This window comes from Schistocerca nitens, chromosome 2 (assembly GCF_023898315.1).
Source record: "Schistocerca nitens isolate TAMUIC-IGC-003100 chromosome 2, iqSchNite1.1, whole genome shotgun sequence".
Lineage (NCBI taxonomy): Eukaryota > Metazoa > Arthropoda > Insecta > Orthoptera > Acrididae > Schistocerca > Schistocerca nitens.
Window position 1 is genome coordinate 1,183,703,238 of NC_064615.1, and position 20,809 is coordinate 1,183,724,046.

General features: G+C 44.4%; 1 protein-coding gene across 1 annotated transcript in view; it reads left to right on the forward strand.

The window, feature by feature from the left end:
- LOC126235648 (dynein axonemal heavy chain 3) overlaps nt 1-20,809 on the forward strand; it is a 1,245,905-nt gene that overhangs the window by 902,482 nt on the left and 322,614 nt on the right. The window contains exon 49 of the mRNA XM_049944362.1: nt 4,184-4,342. Coding sequence (XP_049800319.1) covers nt 4,184-4,342 — 159 coding nt within the window. The remainder of the gene's footprint in view (nt 1-4,183; nt 4,343-20,809) is intronic.

Below are 20,809 nucleotides of genomic sequence, written 5' to 3' on the forward strand. Positions count from 1 at the left end.
ACAAATTTCTCTTCTTCAGAAACGATTTCCTTGCCATTGCCAGTCTACATTTTATATCCTCTCTACTTCGACCATCGTCAGTTATTTTACTCCCTAAATAGCAAAACTCCTTTACTACATTAAGTGTCTCATTTTCTAATCTAATCCCCTCAGCATCACCCGATTTAATTTGACTACATTCCATTATCCTCGTTTTGCTTTTGTTGATGTTCATCTTATATCCTCCTTTCAAGACACTGTCCATTCCGTTCAACTGCTCTTCCAAGTCCTTTGCTGTCTCTGACAGAATTACAATGTCATCGGCGAACCTCAAAGTTTTTACTTCTTCTCCATGAATTTTAATACCTACTCCGAATTTTTCTTTTGTTTCCTTTACTGCTTGCTCAATATACAGATTGAATAACATCGGGGAGAGGCTACAATGCTGTCTCACTCCTTTCCCAACCACTGCTTCCCTTTCATGTCCCCGACTCTTATAACTGCCATCTGGTTTCTGTACAAATTGTAAATAGCCTTTCGCTCCCTGTATTTTACCCCTGCCACCTTCAGAATTTGAAAGAGAGTATTCCAGTTAACATTGTCAAAAGCTTTCTCTAAGTCTACAAATGCTAGAAACGTAGGTTTGCCTTTTCTTAATCTTTCTTCTAAGATAAGTCGTAAGTTTAGTATTGCCGGCCCGAACGGCCGTGCGGTTCTGGGCGCTACAGTCTGGAACCGGGCGACCGCTACGGTCGCAGGTTCGAATCCTGCCTCGGGCATGGATGTGTGTGATGTCCCTAGGTTAGTTAGGTTTAATTAGTTCTAAGTCCTAGACGACTGATGACCTTAGAAGTTAAGTCGCATAGTGCTCAGAGCCATTTGAACCAAGTTTAGTATTGCCTCACGTGTTCCAACATTTCTACGGAATCCAAACTGATCTTCCCCGAAGTCCGCTTGTACCAGTTTTTCCATTCATCTGTAAAGAATTCGCGTTAGTATTTTGCAGCTGTGACTTATTAAACTGATAGTTCGGTAATTTTCACATCTGTCAACACCTGCTTTCTTTGGGATTGGAATTATTATATTCTTCTTGAAGTCTGAGGGTATTTCGCCTGTCTCATACATCTTGCTCACCAGATGGTAGAGTTTTGTCATGACTGGCTCTCCCAAGGCCATCAGTAGTTCTAATGGAATGTTGTCTACTCCCGGGGCCTTGTTTCGACTCAAGTCTTTCAGTGCTCTGTCAAACTCTTCACGCAGTCTCTTATCTCCCATTTCGTCTTCGTCTACATTCTCTTCCATTTCCATAATATTGTCCTCAAGTACATCGCCCTTGTATAAAACCTCTATATACTCCTTCCACCTTTCTGCCTTCCCTTCTTTGCTTAGAACTGGGTTGCCATCTGAGCTCTTGATATTCATACAAGTGGTTCTCTTCTCTCCAAAGGTCTCTTTAATTTTCCTGTAGGCAGTATCTATCTTACCGCTAGTGAGACAGGCCTCTACATCCTTACATTTGTCCTCTAGCCATCCCTGCTTAGCCATTTTGCACTTCCTGTCGATCTCATTTTTGAGACGTTTGTATTCCTTTTTGCCTGCTTCATTTACTGCATTTTTGTATTTTCTTCTTTCATCAATTAAATTCAATATTTCTTCTGTTACCCAAGGATTTCTACTAGCCCTCGCCTTTTTACCTACTTGATCGTCTGCTGCCTTCACTACTTCATCCCTCAGAGCTACCCAGTCTTCTTCTACCGTATTTCTTTTCCCCATTCCTGTCAATTGTTCCTTTATGCTCTCCCTGAAACTCTCTACAACCTCTGGTTTAGTCAGTTTATCCAGGTCCCATCTCCTTAAATTCCCACCTTTTTGCAGTTTCTTCAGTTTCAATCTGCAGTTCATAACCAATAGATTGTGGTCAGAATCCACATCTGCCCCTGGAAATGTCTTACAGTTTAAAACCTGGTTCCTAAATCTCTGTCTCACCATTATATAATCTATCTGATACCTTTTAGTATCTCCAGGATTCTTCCAGGTATATAACCTTCTTTTATGATTCTGAAACCAAGTGTTAGCTATGATTAAGCTATGCTCTGTGCAAAATTCTACAAGGCGGCTTCCTCTTCCATTTCTTCCCCCCAATCCATATTCACCTACTATGTTTCCTTCTCTCCCTTTTCCTACTGACGAATTCCAGTCACCCATGAGTATTACATTTTCGTCTCCCTTCACTACCTGAATAATTTCTTTTATCTCGTCATACATTTCATCAATTTCTTCATCATCTGCAGAGCTAGTTGGCATATAAACTTGTACTACTGTAGTAGGCATGGGCTTTGTGTCTATCTTGGCCACAATATTGCGTTCACTATGCTGTTTGTAGTAGCTAACCCGCACTCCTATTTTTTTATTCATTATTAAACCTACTCCTGCATTACCCCTATTTGATTTTGTATTTATAACCCTGTAATCACCTGACCAAAAGTCTTGTTCCTCCTGCCACCGAACTTCACTAATTCCCACTATATCTAACTTTAACCTATCCATTTTCCTTTTTAAATTTTCTAACCTACCTGCCCGATTAAGGGATCTGACATTCCACACTCCGATCTGTAGAACGCCAGTTTTCTTTCTCCTGATAACGACGTCCTCTTGAGTAGTCCCCGCTCGGAGATCCGATTGGGGGACTATTTTACCTCCGGAATATTTTACCCAAGAGGACGCCATCATCATTTAATCATACAGTAAAGCTGCATGTCCTCGGGAAAAATTACGGCTGTAGTTTCCCCTTGCTTTCAGCCGTTCACAGTACCAGCACAGCAAGGCCGTTTTGGTTAGTGTTACAAGGCCAGATCAGTCAATCATCCAGACTGTTGCCCCTGCAACTACTGAAAAGGCTGCTGCTCCTCTTCAGGAACCACATGTTTGTCTGGCCTCTCAACAGATACCCCTCCGTTGTGGTTGCACCTACGGTACGGCCATCTGTATCGCTGAGGCACGCAAGCCTCCCCACCAACGGCAAGGTCCATGGTTCATGGGGGGGGGGGGGGGGGGGGGGGGAAGTTAAAATAAAAAGTTTAAAATAAATTTTTTTCTGAGAAATTGAAGCATTGGATTTTTTGTGTTGGTCAATGTATATCAAGACTTACTTCATATGATTTATCAGGAAATTGATTACAGTCAGGACATTTGTTATGTTACAAAAGGTAACCACATTGAACATTTGTGAATAAAACTTGAAGACATACTGCATTGCTGTATCAAAAATTTCTGTAAGTTATTTATCTTTTTCACAAAATTGCTTTTGTGTAACTAATTTATAAACACCCCGTGTATCAGTAAACCATTAAACAACAGGTAATCCATGATGAGTCTGGCCTCAGCAGCCAGAGACATTGGTCATGTATGTGTGTTGTTCTTGTGTGAATCTGTTCGTGATTTCTACTTATAGAAGGTCTTTTGGACTAAAGCTCAAATCTATAGCAGTCTTTTTGTTGTACCTTCCTGCAACTCAACTTCTCCTCTTTATGGTGAGTACCAATTATCCTTGCCCTAAGCTTGTCAGTGAAACATAGGATTCTGAAGTGACTTTCAAGTTGTTCATGACAGAACACATGATAAAAATTAGTCATAACTTTAATATCTAAAAGGGGAAGGTTGTTAGTCAACACATTATATAGCAAAAATCACTAGACATCTGATTATAAATAATAGGGGAAACAATGAAATGTAGAGATAGAGAAGATGGATAATAAAGTTGGGTTGCAAGTGATGTAAGCAAAGTGATAAAAGATGTGAAGGGGGTCTATTAAGTTATTGACTTAATGTTGTCTCTCAGTCTGTGTTTCCCTTTGATGTTATTCGTCACTTGTTTCGCTTGTGTATTGCAGGTTTTATTATTTTCACTCCTAAACTTGATAAGCACTATTTTATGTATTTTAAGTCCATCCCTTTACTAACTATACATATTTTAAATTTTGCATTTTATATTTATTCCCTCTGAAGCTCTTTGTATCATGCTATTTAAGCTCCCTTAGCATTACATTAAAGTCTAATTTTATGTAACACATTTACACCTGCTTGATGTCATTCATGAAAGACTTAATTGAATTATATTACCATTTTATATTCATATATCCTAACTGAAGTGTTAGTGATTTTATTATGTATATCTCTATGCAAATAAAATCAATTTGTCCTGTAGGTCAAGCCAACAAATGGGTTAAGAATATGGAACGTGCAAATGGACTTCGTGTCATAAAGTTCTCAGACAGTAATTACATGCGTGTTTTGGAAATGGCAATCCAGATTGGATCTCCAATAATACTAGAAAATATTGGTGAAGATCTTGACCCTTCAATTGGTAAGCTTACTGTCACCTTACTAATTACATGTTATGAAACTAGTGGAGATGAAATTCTACTTATTCTGACAAAATAATATCATTATGTATGATGGTTAATTGCTGTATTTGTCTGAGTAAAAGATGACCCTGAATGTCAGTCAACTCCCTTTTCCCCCTGCCATGTCCTTTTTTTAAGAGGCACATTTTATTTTTTATGTACTCAGACTAATGAAAATTACTAACCATTTTATTGAAATTAAGTATCTGCCTAAAAAAGGTATCATTTTATCTGTTCTAAACTTATACCATTTATTGATCGCCTATATTTTGATTACGCCAAGAGGAATATAAGAAACTATAATAAATGGTTTACATTAATTTTTATTTTCACTTCCTTTTTTTGCTTTCCATCCAAGCCATTTCCTGTGGTATCATCATTTTTAATCATCATCTTCACTGGTATCACTATCTAGGATGACAGCTTGACCTAACCAATGAGAGGTGAGAAGAGAGGTAATGTATTTCTATAAGGGGCAGCAGTGAAATTTATAATCTTGGATGTCAGAAATATTTGCCTTTCTTACAAATATTTTATGATTTCTAAGGCTGTGGTGATGTCGGGACCTAAGGACACAGCTGTTTTTCCTGAATATGTACCGGATTTTGCATCTGTATAATGAGTGTGTGACAGTATTCCTGCATTACTTGCTTCCAAACATCTCATCTGTCAACTGCTCTCTTACTGCCATTATATAACCAGCAGATGACACATCTCCTTTCATTCCCATCATATGTCATGGTGAGCTTAGACAATATTGTTGCTCAAAACATGTAAGTACATCATTGGCTCCTATCTAGACTTCTGAAGTTGACTTAATTCTGACATAGTGCCTGTGTGCCCACACCGACATGATGGCCAACACAAAAGGTCTACTGGCATCTCTGCATAATAGTTAGTTTTCACAAAAGTGAGGTCTCGCAGGACGTGGATACTGCGATGTTTGTGTATGCCTGGTTAAGGTTAACCATTAATAAGCACTCATCTGGAGACAGATTGGGTCAAAAGTTGAACAAAGGGTAGCGGTTTGAAGGGCAGAGGGAAAAAGTGCCAAGGCAAGAGCCAAAGGGAAAAAAACCTCTGCAATAGTTGGGTCGGGTTGTAAGAGCAGTTGCGGGTTTCTTGCTGCCTGTGGCAGGTCATGCAAGAGTAGGCTTTGTTAATAGTGGGTATCAGGCAGGCTGATACCATTTCGTTGTGCGGTGGTGCTACTCGGTGGCTGCCACTGGGTGCCGGTGTTGATTTCTCAGTCCTCGTCAGCATACCTGTAACAGTTAGATCCATCATTGTTTTGTGTCTGATAGATCATACATCGGATTCACAGTGTGGGGTAATGCTAGTGGTTTGTTTGTGTGTCACCGTGTGAACTTGTCGGTTTCCTTAGTGTTGGTCTGCTTTAATAGCAGCTGGCATATCAGCCAACTTTGCTGATATGCAGGGGCTTGCCAACATTGTCACTTGTGGTTGTATGTTAGCTTGCCATAGGTGGTTATGCCCTAGTTAGTAGAGTCATTGGCCGCTTATGCTTCCACGCATGTTTGTGATCATAGTTTCCCTGAATAAGAATGAAAGGATTTTTTGAGTGTCCCGAGTACCTATATAGTCGTGCGGCGTTTTTTTTTTTTTACTACTTGCTTGACTGTTTCAAGGAAGTATTCATTTTTAAGATCCACAGTGCGTGTGTAGTGTGGAGCATTGCTAATGATGTGTAGCACTTTGTTCTGTTTGATATGCAGGTGGTGCAGTTGTGTAGGAGCTGCGTATCCCCAGACGGAAGCTGTGTACATCATTGGAGGTCAAATCAGTGTGATGTATGTGAACCTCGACACACTCCTATTCCATGTACTTTCCCTGTTCAGCATTGGGTAGAGCTGTTTGAGCCTTGCGTGTGCTCTGTTGGCAACATATTCAGTGTGGTCCCCCATGTAAGTTTCCGGTCCAGCCAGACACCAAGATACCTGACTTTCTCTCAGAAACCTATTGGGCGTGCATGTAATGTTACCTGTTGACAGTGTTGATGTTTGCACAGTAGCTTTGGTCTGTGTGTGAACATAACTGCTTTGCACTTGTCGACATTTACTTTAATACGCCATTGTTCCCACCAAGGCTCGGCAGTTCTGAGTGCCATCTGCACTCGTGAATTTATGTTTGACAGTTTCCAGTTTTGTGCAAAGATGACTGTGTCATATGTGTAGATGGCTAACGTCATGTTCTGTGTTTCTGGAAAGTCATTAATGTACAGGTTGAACAAGATGGTACTCCAACTCGGATACCATGTTGTGTTGATTGTTTACCCTACACATCAGTGTTAAAACATCTGTTCATGAGATATGAGTGTAACGAGACATATGAGTCCATTGGGGAAACCAGCATCACTTAGTTTGCATATAAGGCTGTTGGGCCAGAGATGGACAAAAGCTTTTTCAATGTCCAGGAGCACTGCCCCTGTGACTTTGTTCATGTTGTAGCCATGTGTTATATGTTCGGCTGCATGGAGAAGTTGTTATGTTGTTGAGTGGTGATTCCTAAAGCCAAATTGCTCCAGTCTAAGGGTGTCATTGGCAATGCAGTGCGTAGTGATGCATTTTAGTATTACCTTCTCAACAATCTTGCTGAGTGAGCACAGCAGACTGATGGGACAGTAATTTTGTGGGAGGGAGTGATCTTTCCATGGCTTCCTGAACATCAGGACTTCGACCGCCTTCCAAAAGTCAGGGAAGTGTTGGCATTTTAAGGTGGCATATCAAGCCCAGGGGCTTTCCTACCATTGTTATGCTCGATAGCCCAAGTAATATCTTTTGTCTGATTTTGTCACACCAGGGGTGGGCTACAAGTCGTGTAACCTCCTGGTCCTTTTCAAGGAGCCAATTTTGGCGTGAAAGACACTGCAAGTGTTGTGGCCATAAGCTCTGCCTTCTCGCTCACAGAGTAAGCTGGTCCGTCTGATCCTTGTAGAGTGAGAATGTAATGTTTCTCCGTGGTGAAGTGTTTGGCTAGCTAGCCCTGCGAGTTTCTGCCCCCACTGTTCATTTTGAAACATTTGTATTTTGTCCTGTATTATACCCTGGAGTCTATTGACATGCAGTTTATAAAACAGGTACCTTGTACGCTGCCAGTATCTCCTGAGGTGGTTCCTCATTGAGATAAGGCCCAGGATTTCCTGGGGCAGGGCCGTCCAGTGTTGTTTTGGTGTTGTACGTCAGTCATCACGTCTTGGACAGCAGTAGTAAGAGCCTCCATCACCTCACCAATTTGTTGCATGTTGTTAATTTCTTGGGTGTCCAGAATAAGACCATCAAGCATTTCCTTTAACAGATGCCAATTCACGTGCTTGTAGTTCAGTATTTTGCATGGTACTTGTAGTTCAGTATTCTGCATTGTTCTGTGTCCTGCAGTGTTTCTTCTGTGTGTAGTATTACAGGCATGTGGTCTGAGTCCAGATCGTTTTCAGCCATAAGGTTGAGTGTGCATGTGATACCCTTGATGAGGACTATGTCTGACACATCTGGTCTGAGTCAGGCCTGCACAGGCATGTATGTGGGAATGTCTGGTCCAAGTATAATGCCGTTTCAGCCTAGTGCATGTTCGTACAGTTTCTTGCACTGGAGGTACATATTCGTGAATTCCAGTCAGGGTGTTTTGCTTTTAGATCTCGAGCAGCCATTACCGTGGTGCTGTGTTGAGAACTGTGCTGATACCGCATGTTACTATGTTTTCAGGAGGGTTGTACAGCGATACCAGTGCGGTGTTTGCTCCATTTAACTTCATCCTGATGGCCTTGGCTTCTAGTCTCTCAAGTGCAGGGAGCTCGATGTTTGTGTGTTCTATGTCTTCGTGTATTATGATGGCTGTGCCAACCCCATTCTTGCCATCCGCTCAGTCAGTATGATAAACACAATAATGTGAGATGTTTAACTGTTGAGGCATGAGCAGTGTCTCGTTAACTAGGGCAATTTGGATACCCTTTCTCTCCATGAACGCAAGTATTGTGACTCTTTTGTTTGTGATCCCATTGGCATTCCAAAATAGTTTGTGTTGGCATCTGCATTTTGGAGCTGGTGTGGTGTGTTATCCATGCATTGGTGTAAACAGCAGTGTGAAATTAGTTTGTACGCGAGTCCAGTTGAGCGAGCCGTACATGAACTGTATAAAGAGTTTGAGACACACCCCATAATCGTCATGACTACCTCGGAGGTTGTGAGCCAGGGGAAAAATGTTTCCATTATCCTTTGGAGCATTGAGTTAATGTTGGGACTATCGGCCTGTGGGTTATTGGTTGTTTCGGTGTATTGGTTGTGTCGGTAGCCACTGGTACTTGTGTTGGCATCTGGCGTGGACTGGCTTGTGTGTGTCAGCTGTTTGAGTCGTAGTAGTTATGAACACCTGTAGTGAGTGGGTGTGTTGTGTGGGTCATTGTGTTGGTGTTTGAATTGTGTACATGCATATTGGTGTCCTGTTGTCTGTGTACTTGTTGTGGTGTGGTGGTGTTTCCCCTGTTTCGATTGTTTCTCCAACCCCAGCGTTGTGGGTGTCCCTTTGTAGGTGCATCTTCCGTGGTTTGTGGTGGGCTGCAGTCCATGATCTCTGGGGGTAGGGTGTTGTTGTTATTTGTGTTTTGTGATGTAGCCAGTGCCGGTGTGGTGATGGGTGTTGTATGTCTTGGCTGTATGTCTTTTTCTGGGGATGTTTGTTGTGTGTATGTGCAGTTCTAAGGTTCCTCTGACCACTGCACATTGCTGGGCCTACCAGCTACAACTCCAGCAAAGGATATTTCCCTCCTTACTGGGTGCAGGGTCGGTTTCGGAGCTGTGATGGCAGTAGTTTTTACATCTTTGGCTATTTTGCACCTCAGAGCCTCCTTGTACTCAATGCACCCCCTGCAATTGGCTGGATGGGATGCACCAAAATTGGCACATTTGGGTGGTGCTGGGTTGGGGAGTTTGCAATGTTGGGTCGTGTAACCACCAGCACATTTGCAGCAGTGGGGAGTGAGACCATATCAGATACCCGCACGTGGAAAGCGTTGACGGTTGTAGCAATGTTGGAGGGTGCGCAGCCTATTCTAAATCTCTACATTGATGAACGAGTGAAGAAATAATTTCGTCTTCAGCAGGTCGTGTGATTTGGCCTTGTCGCCTTGCTCAACCGTGTAGTTATGTGACAGTCTCATTGTGTCATTAGATTTACACGAATACATTCCCTCTCAAGGGCAGTCAGTTCCTTATGTACTGTCTCAATAAGAGTCGAGAGTCTATCCCCTTGATTACGTACTGCTGTGTCTTTTCCAATACAGTCCTTACGTGTAATGTTCTACCTTTCTTTCTTTTAGAAAGTCCAGCAGTTTCGTATAATCTGACTTGTTCACCATGTACAGTGCAGTGTGGTCCCTGTTGAGTTTAGAGTAGTATGTTGCGGGGTTGTGCTTGTTATTAAACTCTTTGTTTAAGAGACTAAGGTCTCTGGTGTTGTGTACGATGACTGGTGTGAAGCCATCTGAGGACTTTTTTGGATTCTGCGTAGCTGCTTGTTTACTTTAGTGTGCTGCAGTCATAGGGTTGTTTGTGGTATTCCCTGTGTCGCTGGTGTTGCTATTTTGCATTGTCAGAGTTGACAGCAGCACTCAGCAATTGCCCCATGAGTTTGTGGGCCGAGGATGGAATAAACCTCTATAAACAACCCCTCAGTCTCAAGGTGTGCTGTGCACTGATGAGATGCATGGCTGTTGAGGTGGAACAGTCGTTAGCAGGCAACCTCTGGGGAACCTGCCGCACCTCAGTTGTATAAGGCTTACCTAGGCACGCAGGGCTCTATCTAGGTGGACTTCTAGATCCCTAGCTGCTCGTGGGACCGAGATAGATCCCTCAAACTTTTATTCTTCTCCTCCCAGCGGAAACGGTGGACCGCTGGTGGGTTCTAACACCCAATCCAACAAGAGGGCTCGTGTAGCCAGTCGTCCTGATTCAGTTACTAGTAACAGAATGCAAATTGCTTCACAGGATGTGTTTCTCATAATTAAAAGAAAGGAGGGGAGTTTCGATAAAGTTTCACCATTTTATATACAGAAAGGCTTAGAAGGCGTTGCTGGCACCTTAAAATCTGTCAAGCGCTTGCGAAATGGAACCTTGTTGGTTGAAACATCTAGCTTCCAGCAAGTCCAGAACCTTCAGAAAGCACAATTTCTTGGGGAGTTTGCGATAGAGACTGAATTCCACAACACCTACAGCAAGGGTGTTGTGACTTGCAGAGATCTTGTTTACATTCCCCAAGATGAACTGAAGGCTGAATGGTCCCGGGAAGGAATTGTCGACATGCAACACGTTATGAAATGGATGGATGGTGCTCTCATGAAGTCTGACTCATTTATCCTTACGTTTAACAGCACCAAATTGCCAGAGCATGTGAAGGCAGGTTTCCTACGTCTCAGTGTACGGCCTTATTACCCCAACCCCATGCGGTGTTTTAAATGCCAACACTTTGGACACACTACTCTCGGCTGTAGAGGGGAAGCCACTTGCGGGAAATGTGGTAAAGCCGCCCATGAGGAAGTTGGTTGCTCCTCTCCTCCCAAGTGTGCCAACTGCTCTGGGAATCTCCCTGTGTGGAGTAGGGAATGCAGAGTTTTCCTTGAGCAACGGAAGATCCAGGAACTTAAAACCACAAAACGCATCCCTTATGGTGAGGCAAAGAAAATATTCACGTCCATGCAGCCGCCCACGATTGCTGCCTCCTTTTCTTCCGTTCTGAAACAGCCAGGCTTGAAAACAGATGCCGCTACACAAACGGAGGTTGCTACTGTCAGCACTAGCACCTGCGTTTGTCAATGTACGTGTGCTGCTGCCATTCCTGTGAAGCCTTCTGCTCTCCCCCCCCCCCTCTCCCCTCCCCGGGCCTTCTGACCAGGCCGTGGTAGCTAACATCATGCACCTTCCTGCCCCTTCCCGGGTCCAGTCTTGTGCACTGCCCAGCGCTGCTACATCCCCTACTGCTTCTGAGGTTTTGGCTCCAGTGCCACCTCAGGCCAAAAAATCTAAGCAAAAGCCAAAGGTAAAGACTCGGCCTGCTGAAGGAAACTGAAGTTATGCAGTCTGCTGATGTTGATGTCATTCTCACTGACATCACTCTCGACTCCTCTTCAGAGGCGATGTAGGTTGATGTCAGACTGGGGCAATCATCTCGCCCCAAAGCTGAGCCTCCAACTGTTGTGGGCTCTCCTCCCCAGACAGAAAGTGAGAATGAAGGTACTCCCACCCTGATAGATGGCTCCCATTATACAGTGGAACATGAATGGATTCTGGGCACATGTGGAGGAACTGAACCTCCTAGTACGGCAATGCCCCCTGTGCTTGTGTTTACAGGAAACGCATTTAAAACCACCTGATGCTCCTGCACTAAGGGCCTATATGTTATATCGCAAGGATGACCTGACTGGGGAAAGGGCCAAAGGCGGAGTTGCCGTGTTTGTCAATAATGACCACCACTCCTCTGGTGTCCCCCTGGATACTGACCTGCAAGCAGTTGCAGTTGAAATTAATTCATGTCGGAGGCTTACCGTTTGCTCCCTTTATTTACCTCCTCTGGATGCAGTGAACTTAGAGGCCCTCACAAATCTTATCGCACAACTCTCCCACCCATTTCTCCTCCTGGGCGGCTTCAATGCCCATCATGTCCTGTGGGTCTCCACTTCTCTTTGCGCTTGAGGTCGAATTTTGGAGAGCCTCCTAACATTTCAAATGTTGTGTATCCTCAACACTGGTACTCCGACTCATTTCTCTGCTGCTACTGGGTCATTCTTAGCCATTGACCTATCTTTCTGCTCTCCAATCCTCATCGACTCTGTTCACTGGGAGGTCATTGATGACCTTCATTACAGCGATCACTTCTCCATCTGCATTCATCTCCTGGATGGTGTATTGCTGGAGCAGAGGCTGCCATCGTGGATGATTGGCAGGGCTAACTGGCCACTGTTCAGTCAGTTGGCTGTCTTTGAACGCCACAACAGCGTACAGGAATGGGTGGATCACATCACACTTGTGATCCATCATGCTGCTGACCTGTCCATACCAAAGTCTTCTGGCCCTCTTAAGCGGTGCCTTGTGCCTTGCTGGACAGAAGAGTGCCGTTCAGCCATCCGGGACAGGCGTGCGGCTCTTCGCCAATTTAAATGCCGCCCAACAGCGGTCAATCTTACCGCCTTTCGAATCGCGAGAGCCAGGGCATGCCGTGTCATTAAAGAGATCAAGAAAAGGTCATGGCAGGAGTTCCTGGACTCCATCAACCGTTCCACTTGTTCCAGAAAAGTATGGGAAGCCATCCGGAGGATTTCCAGTAAATGCAGCCGTTTACCAGTAGCTGCAGTCCTGAACCAGGGATGCCTCCAAACGACACCCAGAGCCATTGCTCAGACGCTGGCAGAGCATTTTGCACAAAGTACTGCTACTGCAAATCAGGATCTAGCGTTTCGTCACTACCGTGTGACTGCCGAAAGAGCAAACTTGGACTTTCAGTTGAACAGTTCTGAGGCCTACAACTCCCCTTTCTCCATGTGGGAACTTGAATCGGCACTTACTGAGACTTCTGATACTGCACCAGGTCACGACCGCATCCGGTACTCCATGCCTCATCATCTGCCAGTGGTGTCAAAGGAAATCCTCCTCGAATGTTTTAATCTCATATGGCAGACAGGAGTGTTCCCCACCTTGTGGAGGGAGGCAATTCTCATCGCTCTCCTCAAACCAGGAAAGGACCGCACATGTCCCAGTAGTTATCAGAGTATCGCCTTGACAAGCTGTGTCGGAAAGACCGTGGAACGGATGGTTAATCATCGTCTGGTCTGGCTGTTAGAAACCAGACAGCTCCTTAGCCACTCTCAGTGTGGACTCTGAAAATTTCGATCCACCGTCGACAACCTGACCCTCCTAGAGGTGGCTATTCAGCAGGCTTTCCTCCATCAGCATCACTGTATCGGTATCTTCTTTGATATCGGTAAGGCATATGATACTACTTGGAGACACTGTATTCTTTCACAACTGCATCAATGGGGCTTTCATGGCCGCCTCCCCATTTTCATTCAGTCTTACCTGTCTCAGCAGTTTTTTCGGACCCGAATTGATAACACACTGTCTGATTGCTTTGAGCAAGAGAACGGTGTCCCCCAGGGCAGTGTTTTAAGCGTTACCCTCTTTGCCATAGCCATCAACAGTATAACGTCTACAGTGAGGAGTCCAGTACAGTGCTCCTTATTTGTGGACGACTTTGCTGTTTTCTGTTCCTCCTCCAGTGTTGCAACTGTGAGCTGTCAGTTGCAGCTAACAGTGCAGCGGATAGAGGATTGGGCTGCAAAGACGGGTTTTCGGTTTTCTTCCGATAAGTGTGTTTGTGTTCATTTTAATTGTTCTCGTCGTCTTTTTACTTTGCCTGCCTTGCATATGGGGGATACTGTCCTACATTTTAGAGACACAGGGCGGTTTCTGGGCCTAATTTTTGACTCCAGGTTGTCATGGCTGTCACACCTACGCGACTTGAAATCCAGAACCCTGAAGGCACTGAACATCCTCAAGTGCCTCAGCCACAGGTCTTGGGGAGCGGACAGGGCACGTCTCCTTCAGTTTTATCAAGCTGTTGTGTGTTCACAGCTGGACTGTGGGTGCACATTATATGGGTCAGCAAGGCCGTCTTATTTGCAGATCCTTGACACTGTCCACCATGCTGGGATTTGACTGGCCACGGGTGCTTATCGGACCAGTCCCATACCCAGCCTCTGTGCTGAGGCTGGCGAACCGCCACATACCATCTGGCGGCAGCTCCTGCTGGTGCACCAGGTTTGTAAGTTTCTTGCAGCTCCCAGCTCGCCTGCTCACCGCCTTGTTGCCCATCCACCTCTGGACTGCCTTTTTTCCCACCGTCCCCGGGCTATGTTGCCATTTGGGATCCGTGTGCAATGTGTGCTAGAGTCCTGGGTTTTAACCGCCTGCCACCTTGGTTACTGAAGAGTCCCAGAGTGATTTTGGATTTATTGCAGTACAAGAGAGATTGCACTTCTGCCACTGTTTTTAATGCAGCATTTTCTTCCATTTTATCTGAGCACCGCGACTATGTAGCTGTTTTGACGGATGGGTTGAAACAAGGGGATTCCGTTGGTTGCTCTGTTGCTTTTCGGGATCGTGTCCTCAAGGTCCGACTGCCTCAGAATTTTACTGTCTTTGATGCAGAATTGTCTGCGATCTTGTGGGCACTGGAGCAGATGAGACATTCTTCCTGTCCTAAATTTCTTACCTGTTCTGATTCACTAAGTGCCCTTCACTCCTTCCAATGTTTGTATCCAGTAGATAAAAAAAAGTCCAGACCATCCAGGATGCCCTCCTCCACCTACAGCGATTGGGGAAAGTGGTGGCTTTCTGCTGGGTCCCGGGTCATGTCGGCATTGCTGGGAATAAAAGGGTAGATCTCGCAGCCAAGGAGACATGTCTCTATCCACAAGTATCTCAGTGTGCTATACCCCTGCACGCACTCACCTCGCTGTTGAGCTTACGAGTCATGCATTGGTGGGAGGATGAGTGGCTGGAAGTGACTGACAATAAGCTCCATATAGTCAAGCCCACAACGCGTGTGTGGTGTACTTCATTTCAGCCCTGTCGACGGGACGAGGTTCTCCTCACTCGGCTTCGGATAGGTCACAGCCCTATGACGCATGGCTTCCTGCTCCGGCGAGAGGACCCTCCAATGTGTGGTGCTTGCGGCGTCCAGGTCACTGTGCGCCACGTTTTATTGGATTGCGTTTTATTTTCTGACCAGCGGGCCGCGGCTGACTTGCCGGCGGACCTGCCATCTCTTTTAGGCAACACTTGGACGAATGTGGTTAAAGTTTTAAAGTTCTGTACCATGTCAAATGTTTGTACAAAGATTTTAGGGAGAGGATCTTAATTTTCTCACTGTGTGACGAGCTCGCCCATATTTTATGTAAGTGGCCAGCCAATGACAATTTACTGTGGCATTCTTGTTGCTACATTTTCCCTTTCCTGACGTTCTGCTTTCTTATGTAGCGCCTGCTTTCTTTGCGTGTGTGTTTCAGTTTTATTAGTTCTGTCCACATTCGTTCCCTTTAATGTGTGTCAGGGTGCTGATGACCTCGACGTTGAGCGCCCATAAGCCCCAACACACACACACACACACACACACACACACACACACACACACACACACACACACAGTTTGTGGGCTCACCTGTTTGTGTGTCTTTACGGGGTTTGTGTCATGGACCGAGCTACTGCCATGGTCTGTCTTCTGTGTTGTTTATATCCTCTGTCGATGATGGCTCCGGCTCAGTCCCACTGACAGAGCCGGAGCATCGCCAGAGGTGATAGAGAGGGCACGTCAAGCATGTTTGGGGCAGTCGCTTGTGTGTGTGGTGCATGCGTCGGTGTTTGCGTGTGTTCACTCTCGATGAGCATCTCAATCAGTTATTGCTGCTCAGTCATCTGCTGATCTTTCAAGGCAACTGCCTCTTGGAACGTGGAGAGTGGGACGGAGATTCTGGCGGGAACAACCAGTATTCCACCTCTTGTGCTGCAACTGTGCTGCACGGGTTATTGGAGGGGACATGCAGCAAGGATCAGACATTTTTCCTGCTTAAGGATGTTTTACCCTGATAGGTTATGGGGGGGGGGGGGGGGGGGGGTGTACAGCAATTTTCCTTCTTTTGAAAAATGACAACTTTTTCCGGTGCGAGTGTAATATTTTTGTGTACGTACAGAAGAGGAAAGTCCCTAGAGCCTATCTGCGTGAAGTGCAGTGCGCAGTGCAAGGAGTGCATGAAGACGAGAGTGGCCTACAGTGCACAGGGTTATCCAACGTGAACGGGCCCCTGACACTGAAGAACACTAACAAAGAATGGGAGAGTCCTGCAGGGAGGGGTTTGCAACCGAGCTTGTGAGGAATTGAGCTGAAGCTCTTGCTCGGAAGCATTAAGTGGCTTGCAGTCATTCCCAGTGCTCTGAAGAGCATCAGCTATTCCTGTTACAGTGTATTTGCGACCACTCCGTAGAGATGTCTTAGGGCAGCTATGCCAACTGCGGTCCACTTGCGTCAGCTGCTTTACTGCGAATAGGCAGACTGCAGTTCAAAAGATTTAGATGTTCATATAAAGCCGAAGTATTCGGTATACATCCCTGCAGTTGGCAACATGATAAAAACTACTGCCTACTCACCCTCCTGTCCCCACATTTGTCCAGTTCTCGGCCATGCTGGTGTCACTGTTCTCACTCCAATCCTTCTGAAATTGTCGAAATAAATCTGCATGTTACCTCAACTGCCAAAGTTTCAACTGTAAATTAATGTAAAATGGCCCGTGTATTAATCTAACAAATGATGTAAAAATGTTTGTCTCAGCAGCAATAGTTTAAACTCTGAATGTAAGATGACCCTGTATTTTTCAAATGATAAAGTTGGGAAAACCTCATCTTATAATCGGGTATATTAGTTCACCAGTGCTCCACATATCTTTTACAATGTAAGCTTCAGATACTGAATTTAGAAACTTGGAAAATTCTACTAACCTGAATTTTCATTTTAACTTTTGTAAAGTAATAATTGCAAGGGTAATCCCAAAAGGAAGGTCTTCTATTTTGTAGATGCTGTGGCAGATTTTGTAAGCCCATGTCATACCAGCTCACCGTCATGCTGTTCAGAAAGTTATGAACAACTTCTTTCACCTCATCGTTAGAGCTGAATCTCTGGGTCCACAATTAATGCTGAAAGGTACTGTGAGACTCTGAAAAAACTCAAACGGGCAATTCAGAACTGGAGAAGAGGAATGTTGAGCAAGGGCGTACACATTCTCCGTGACAACACTCACCGACACATCGCTCGGCAAACTGCCACTCTCCTGCAACAATTTCAGTGGGACATAATCACCCGTCCACCCTATAGTCCTAACTTGGCGTCCAGTGACTATCACATGTTCCCTATGTTAACAGAACATTTGGCCGGAAAGGGATTCAGCTCCGACGACGAGATGAAAGAAGAGGTTCATAACTTTCTGAACAGCATAGCGGTGAGCTGGTATGACATGGGCATACAAAAACTGCCACAGCATCTACAAAAATGCATCAACAGAAATGGTGATTATGTCAAAAAATATCTAAATGTTCAAGCTGTAAACTGATGTAAACCATTGTAGAAATAAACAGGTCTATGTTCTTATAAAAAAATAGGAGACCTTACTTTAGGGATTACCCTCATATCAACACACCATGATTATCATTTTATTGAGGTCACATAAAATGTCTTTTGGATTTATGCAAAAGCAATTAAATTCTCAAGTAAAGTTGTGCTGGAGAAGAAAGGTATATTTACAATTTTGGAACAAATTTGCACAGTATCTATTTATGTGATTGTATACATTAGATTATTGACATCAATAAAGCGGATCACATCTAATTGCTAATCCTTTGCCGACAAATGCAACTTTTCTGGGCATTGTTTTAGCTATTGAGTGAAGCGTGCGTCATGATTCTGATTTCCAGTCTGATAATAACTATTTCATACTCTCCAAAATTCCATTGAAATTGATCTGTATGGAATGATGGAGCACAAAGTGTCATAACCTCAGTCCAGGAGCTGTTTTTCTGAGGAGTTCTATCCCAACAAAGTATGCAACAGAAGTTCAACAAAGTTTTGAAAAGTAAGCGAGTGATACTGACAGACTGTATCTTCTAATCCCCTGAGGATATTTCACGGCTTCACCTTTTTCGAAATAATTGGCTGGCTGCTCATGGGAATAAATGCACTGTAATATTGTTGCTGATCTTTCAGAGTAAGCTTCCTTTCATTTCGAGGTACCTCTTTAATTCTCTCAATTTATCCTGTTTTTGTTTTAACTTTTTATTTAGTATAAGATGTAAAAATCCAGACTTTAAATAAGTCTCTAGATATGGACTTGTGAGACTTTCATCAACATGTACCAACCCACTACTAACAAAGTGCATTGAGTCCTGCATGGAACTGCTCCAGCACCTATTTGAAAGGGACCTTTCTCTTGTTCCCTAAAACCATCCTCTACTGTTATTCCAGATGATTTCTCTCTTTCAGAATCTCCTCTTCTCAGGCCATCTGTAATCTCATTATCCCTGCGGGCAAGGCTTCCACCACATAACAGTCCTCCTCGACTCCAGGCAACATGTGGCTTATGGCAGTATCAGTTCCTCGTAACCCCATTCCTCCCATTCAGACTGAGTGGCATAACTCCATAGAGTTCCTAGTCCATCAGTTCCTATCTTCCATCTGCTACATAAACATGCAAGTACAGACATTCTGTTGTCCAACTCCATCCACCTCTGATGTAAAAACAGCTGCAGGTAGCCTCAAGGGATCATCAGATGACCTGTCATAATTTACAGGGTTGACAAGACCTTGAGAGAACTCATCCCCACCAACATGGACAGTTCCCAAATTGCCTCAGTGGAGTATCTTCGAGGCTGGTCAGTCTAGTGAGGTCGGTACCATTGATCGACGTTCGCTGCCTTGACAATAAAATGCCGTGCAATTGTGTGACGTGATGCCACAGTGGAAACAGTGCCCAAAGAGCTGGCATTTTTGATGGCATTCTGTGTCTAACCCAGCAAATTATGTTTTCTGAGAATAAATCTTGTACTGTCAGTAAAGCTATCTTCAATGCCTTAGTGGGAACAGTTTTCACATTCTAAGCTGTATCAGCATCAAGGAGGATGCACGAGATGTTGTAGACATCAAAAACCAATTCAGTCCCATTGGTAGTTAGGATAGAGTGTAGGCATTTGTGTGCTTAGTAATGGGTTTATACAAGATTGGATTGTTATATATATTTGAAGACATTGAAGTCCTTAAGCTGTTCATTTGGGAAGCCAGGCTTTCAGCCCGAACAGTCTATAAAGACTTGAGGTCTGTAATAAGCATAAGCTTTGCACCGTACAAAAGGTTATGGAATTACCGTACCGGAAATACATGGTGATAGCATCTTTCTCAATCTGTCAATAGTTTTTCTGGTCTGCTGAATGACTCTTAGAAACAAAAGTGGTAGTGTAGTATATTCCTTTGCAATTCTCATGAGGAAGCATGCACCCTTGCCACGCCGAGTCCGTCGCTGTGATAAGCATCTTTGCGAGGGCGTAAGTGGCTAGGTGAGGGGTGAATTTTAAGGCTGACTTCAACTGTTTAAATATATGGTTGCAATTGCATAACCAAACAAATTTAGCTCCTTTGTTGCAAAGTTGATTTAAAGGAAATGTTATACCAGCAGTATTTGGAATAAATCTCAACTAATAATTTATATTTGGTAAGAAAGTTCGTTGTATTGATAGCACTTCAGTCACACCTGCTGCAGAGTACTAAAAATGCACATAGATTTTGGAAGTGCACTTGACACACAATTCCACTGACCATCACATTGTCAAGAAAATTAGCATGAAAGGGTACTGCTCAAATCAGACAGTTAGGAATCCATGGTGGACTGAGATTTGGTGGTGGTTTTAAAATCAGCACAAAGGCCAAGCTTTCAATTTCTTTTTGAATCACTACTGCTGGTGTACTTGGTGCACCACCACCTACTCCAGTCCGGTCACTAACACCACCTATCCCATCAAAGGCAGGGCTACGTGTGAAACCAGTCATGTTGTCTACAAGCTAAGCTGCAACCACTGTGCTGCATTCTATGTAGGCATGACAACCAACAAGCTGTCTGTTCACATGAATGGCCACCGACAAACTGTGGCCAAGAAACAAGTGGACCACCCTGTTGCTGAACACACTGCCAAACATGATATCCTTCATTTCAATGACTGCTTCACAGCCTGTGCCATATGGGTCATTCCCACCAGCACCAGCTTTTCTGAACTGCGCAGGTGGGAAATTTCTCTGCAATACATCCTATGTTCCTGTAATCCTCATGGCCTCAACCTTCGTTAGTCGCTGCCCTCACACATCCAGCCCCTTCCATACTTCCATTCCAGCATTACACAGCCGTCATTTCATCACCACACCCAGTCTTTTTATTTTTTTCCTCTGTGTTTCTCTCCTTTTCCACTACTTCTCCCCCCCCCCTCCCCAACTCTCCCCTGCCCTCCACATAACCTACAGCATTTCACTGTCCACCATCCCCACCACACTATCAGTCCCCTTCCCCACCCCAGCCTCCTCCTTGCCCCCACCCAGTCGCCATTCCCATCACGCACTGATGCTGCTGCTCGCAGTGTGGTTTCTGTGTGTGTGTGTGTGTGTGTGTGTGTGTGTGTGTGTGTGTGTGTGTGTGTGTGTGTGTGTGTGTTTTTCTATTCTTGGCAAGGGCCATTGGCCGAAAGCTGTAAGTGTGCAACTCTTTTTATTGTTCCTATCTGCGACTCCCCTATATGGTGAGTAGCAACTTTCCATCTCATAATATTGTTACATTCCATCCTGGA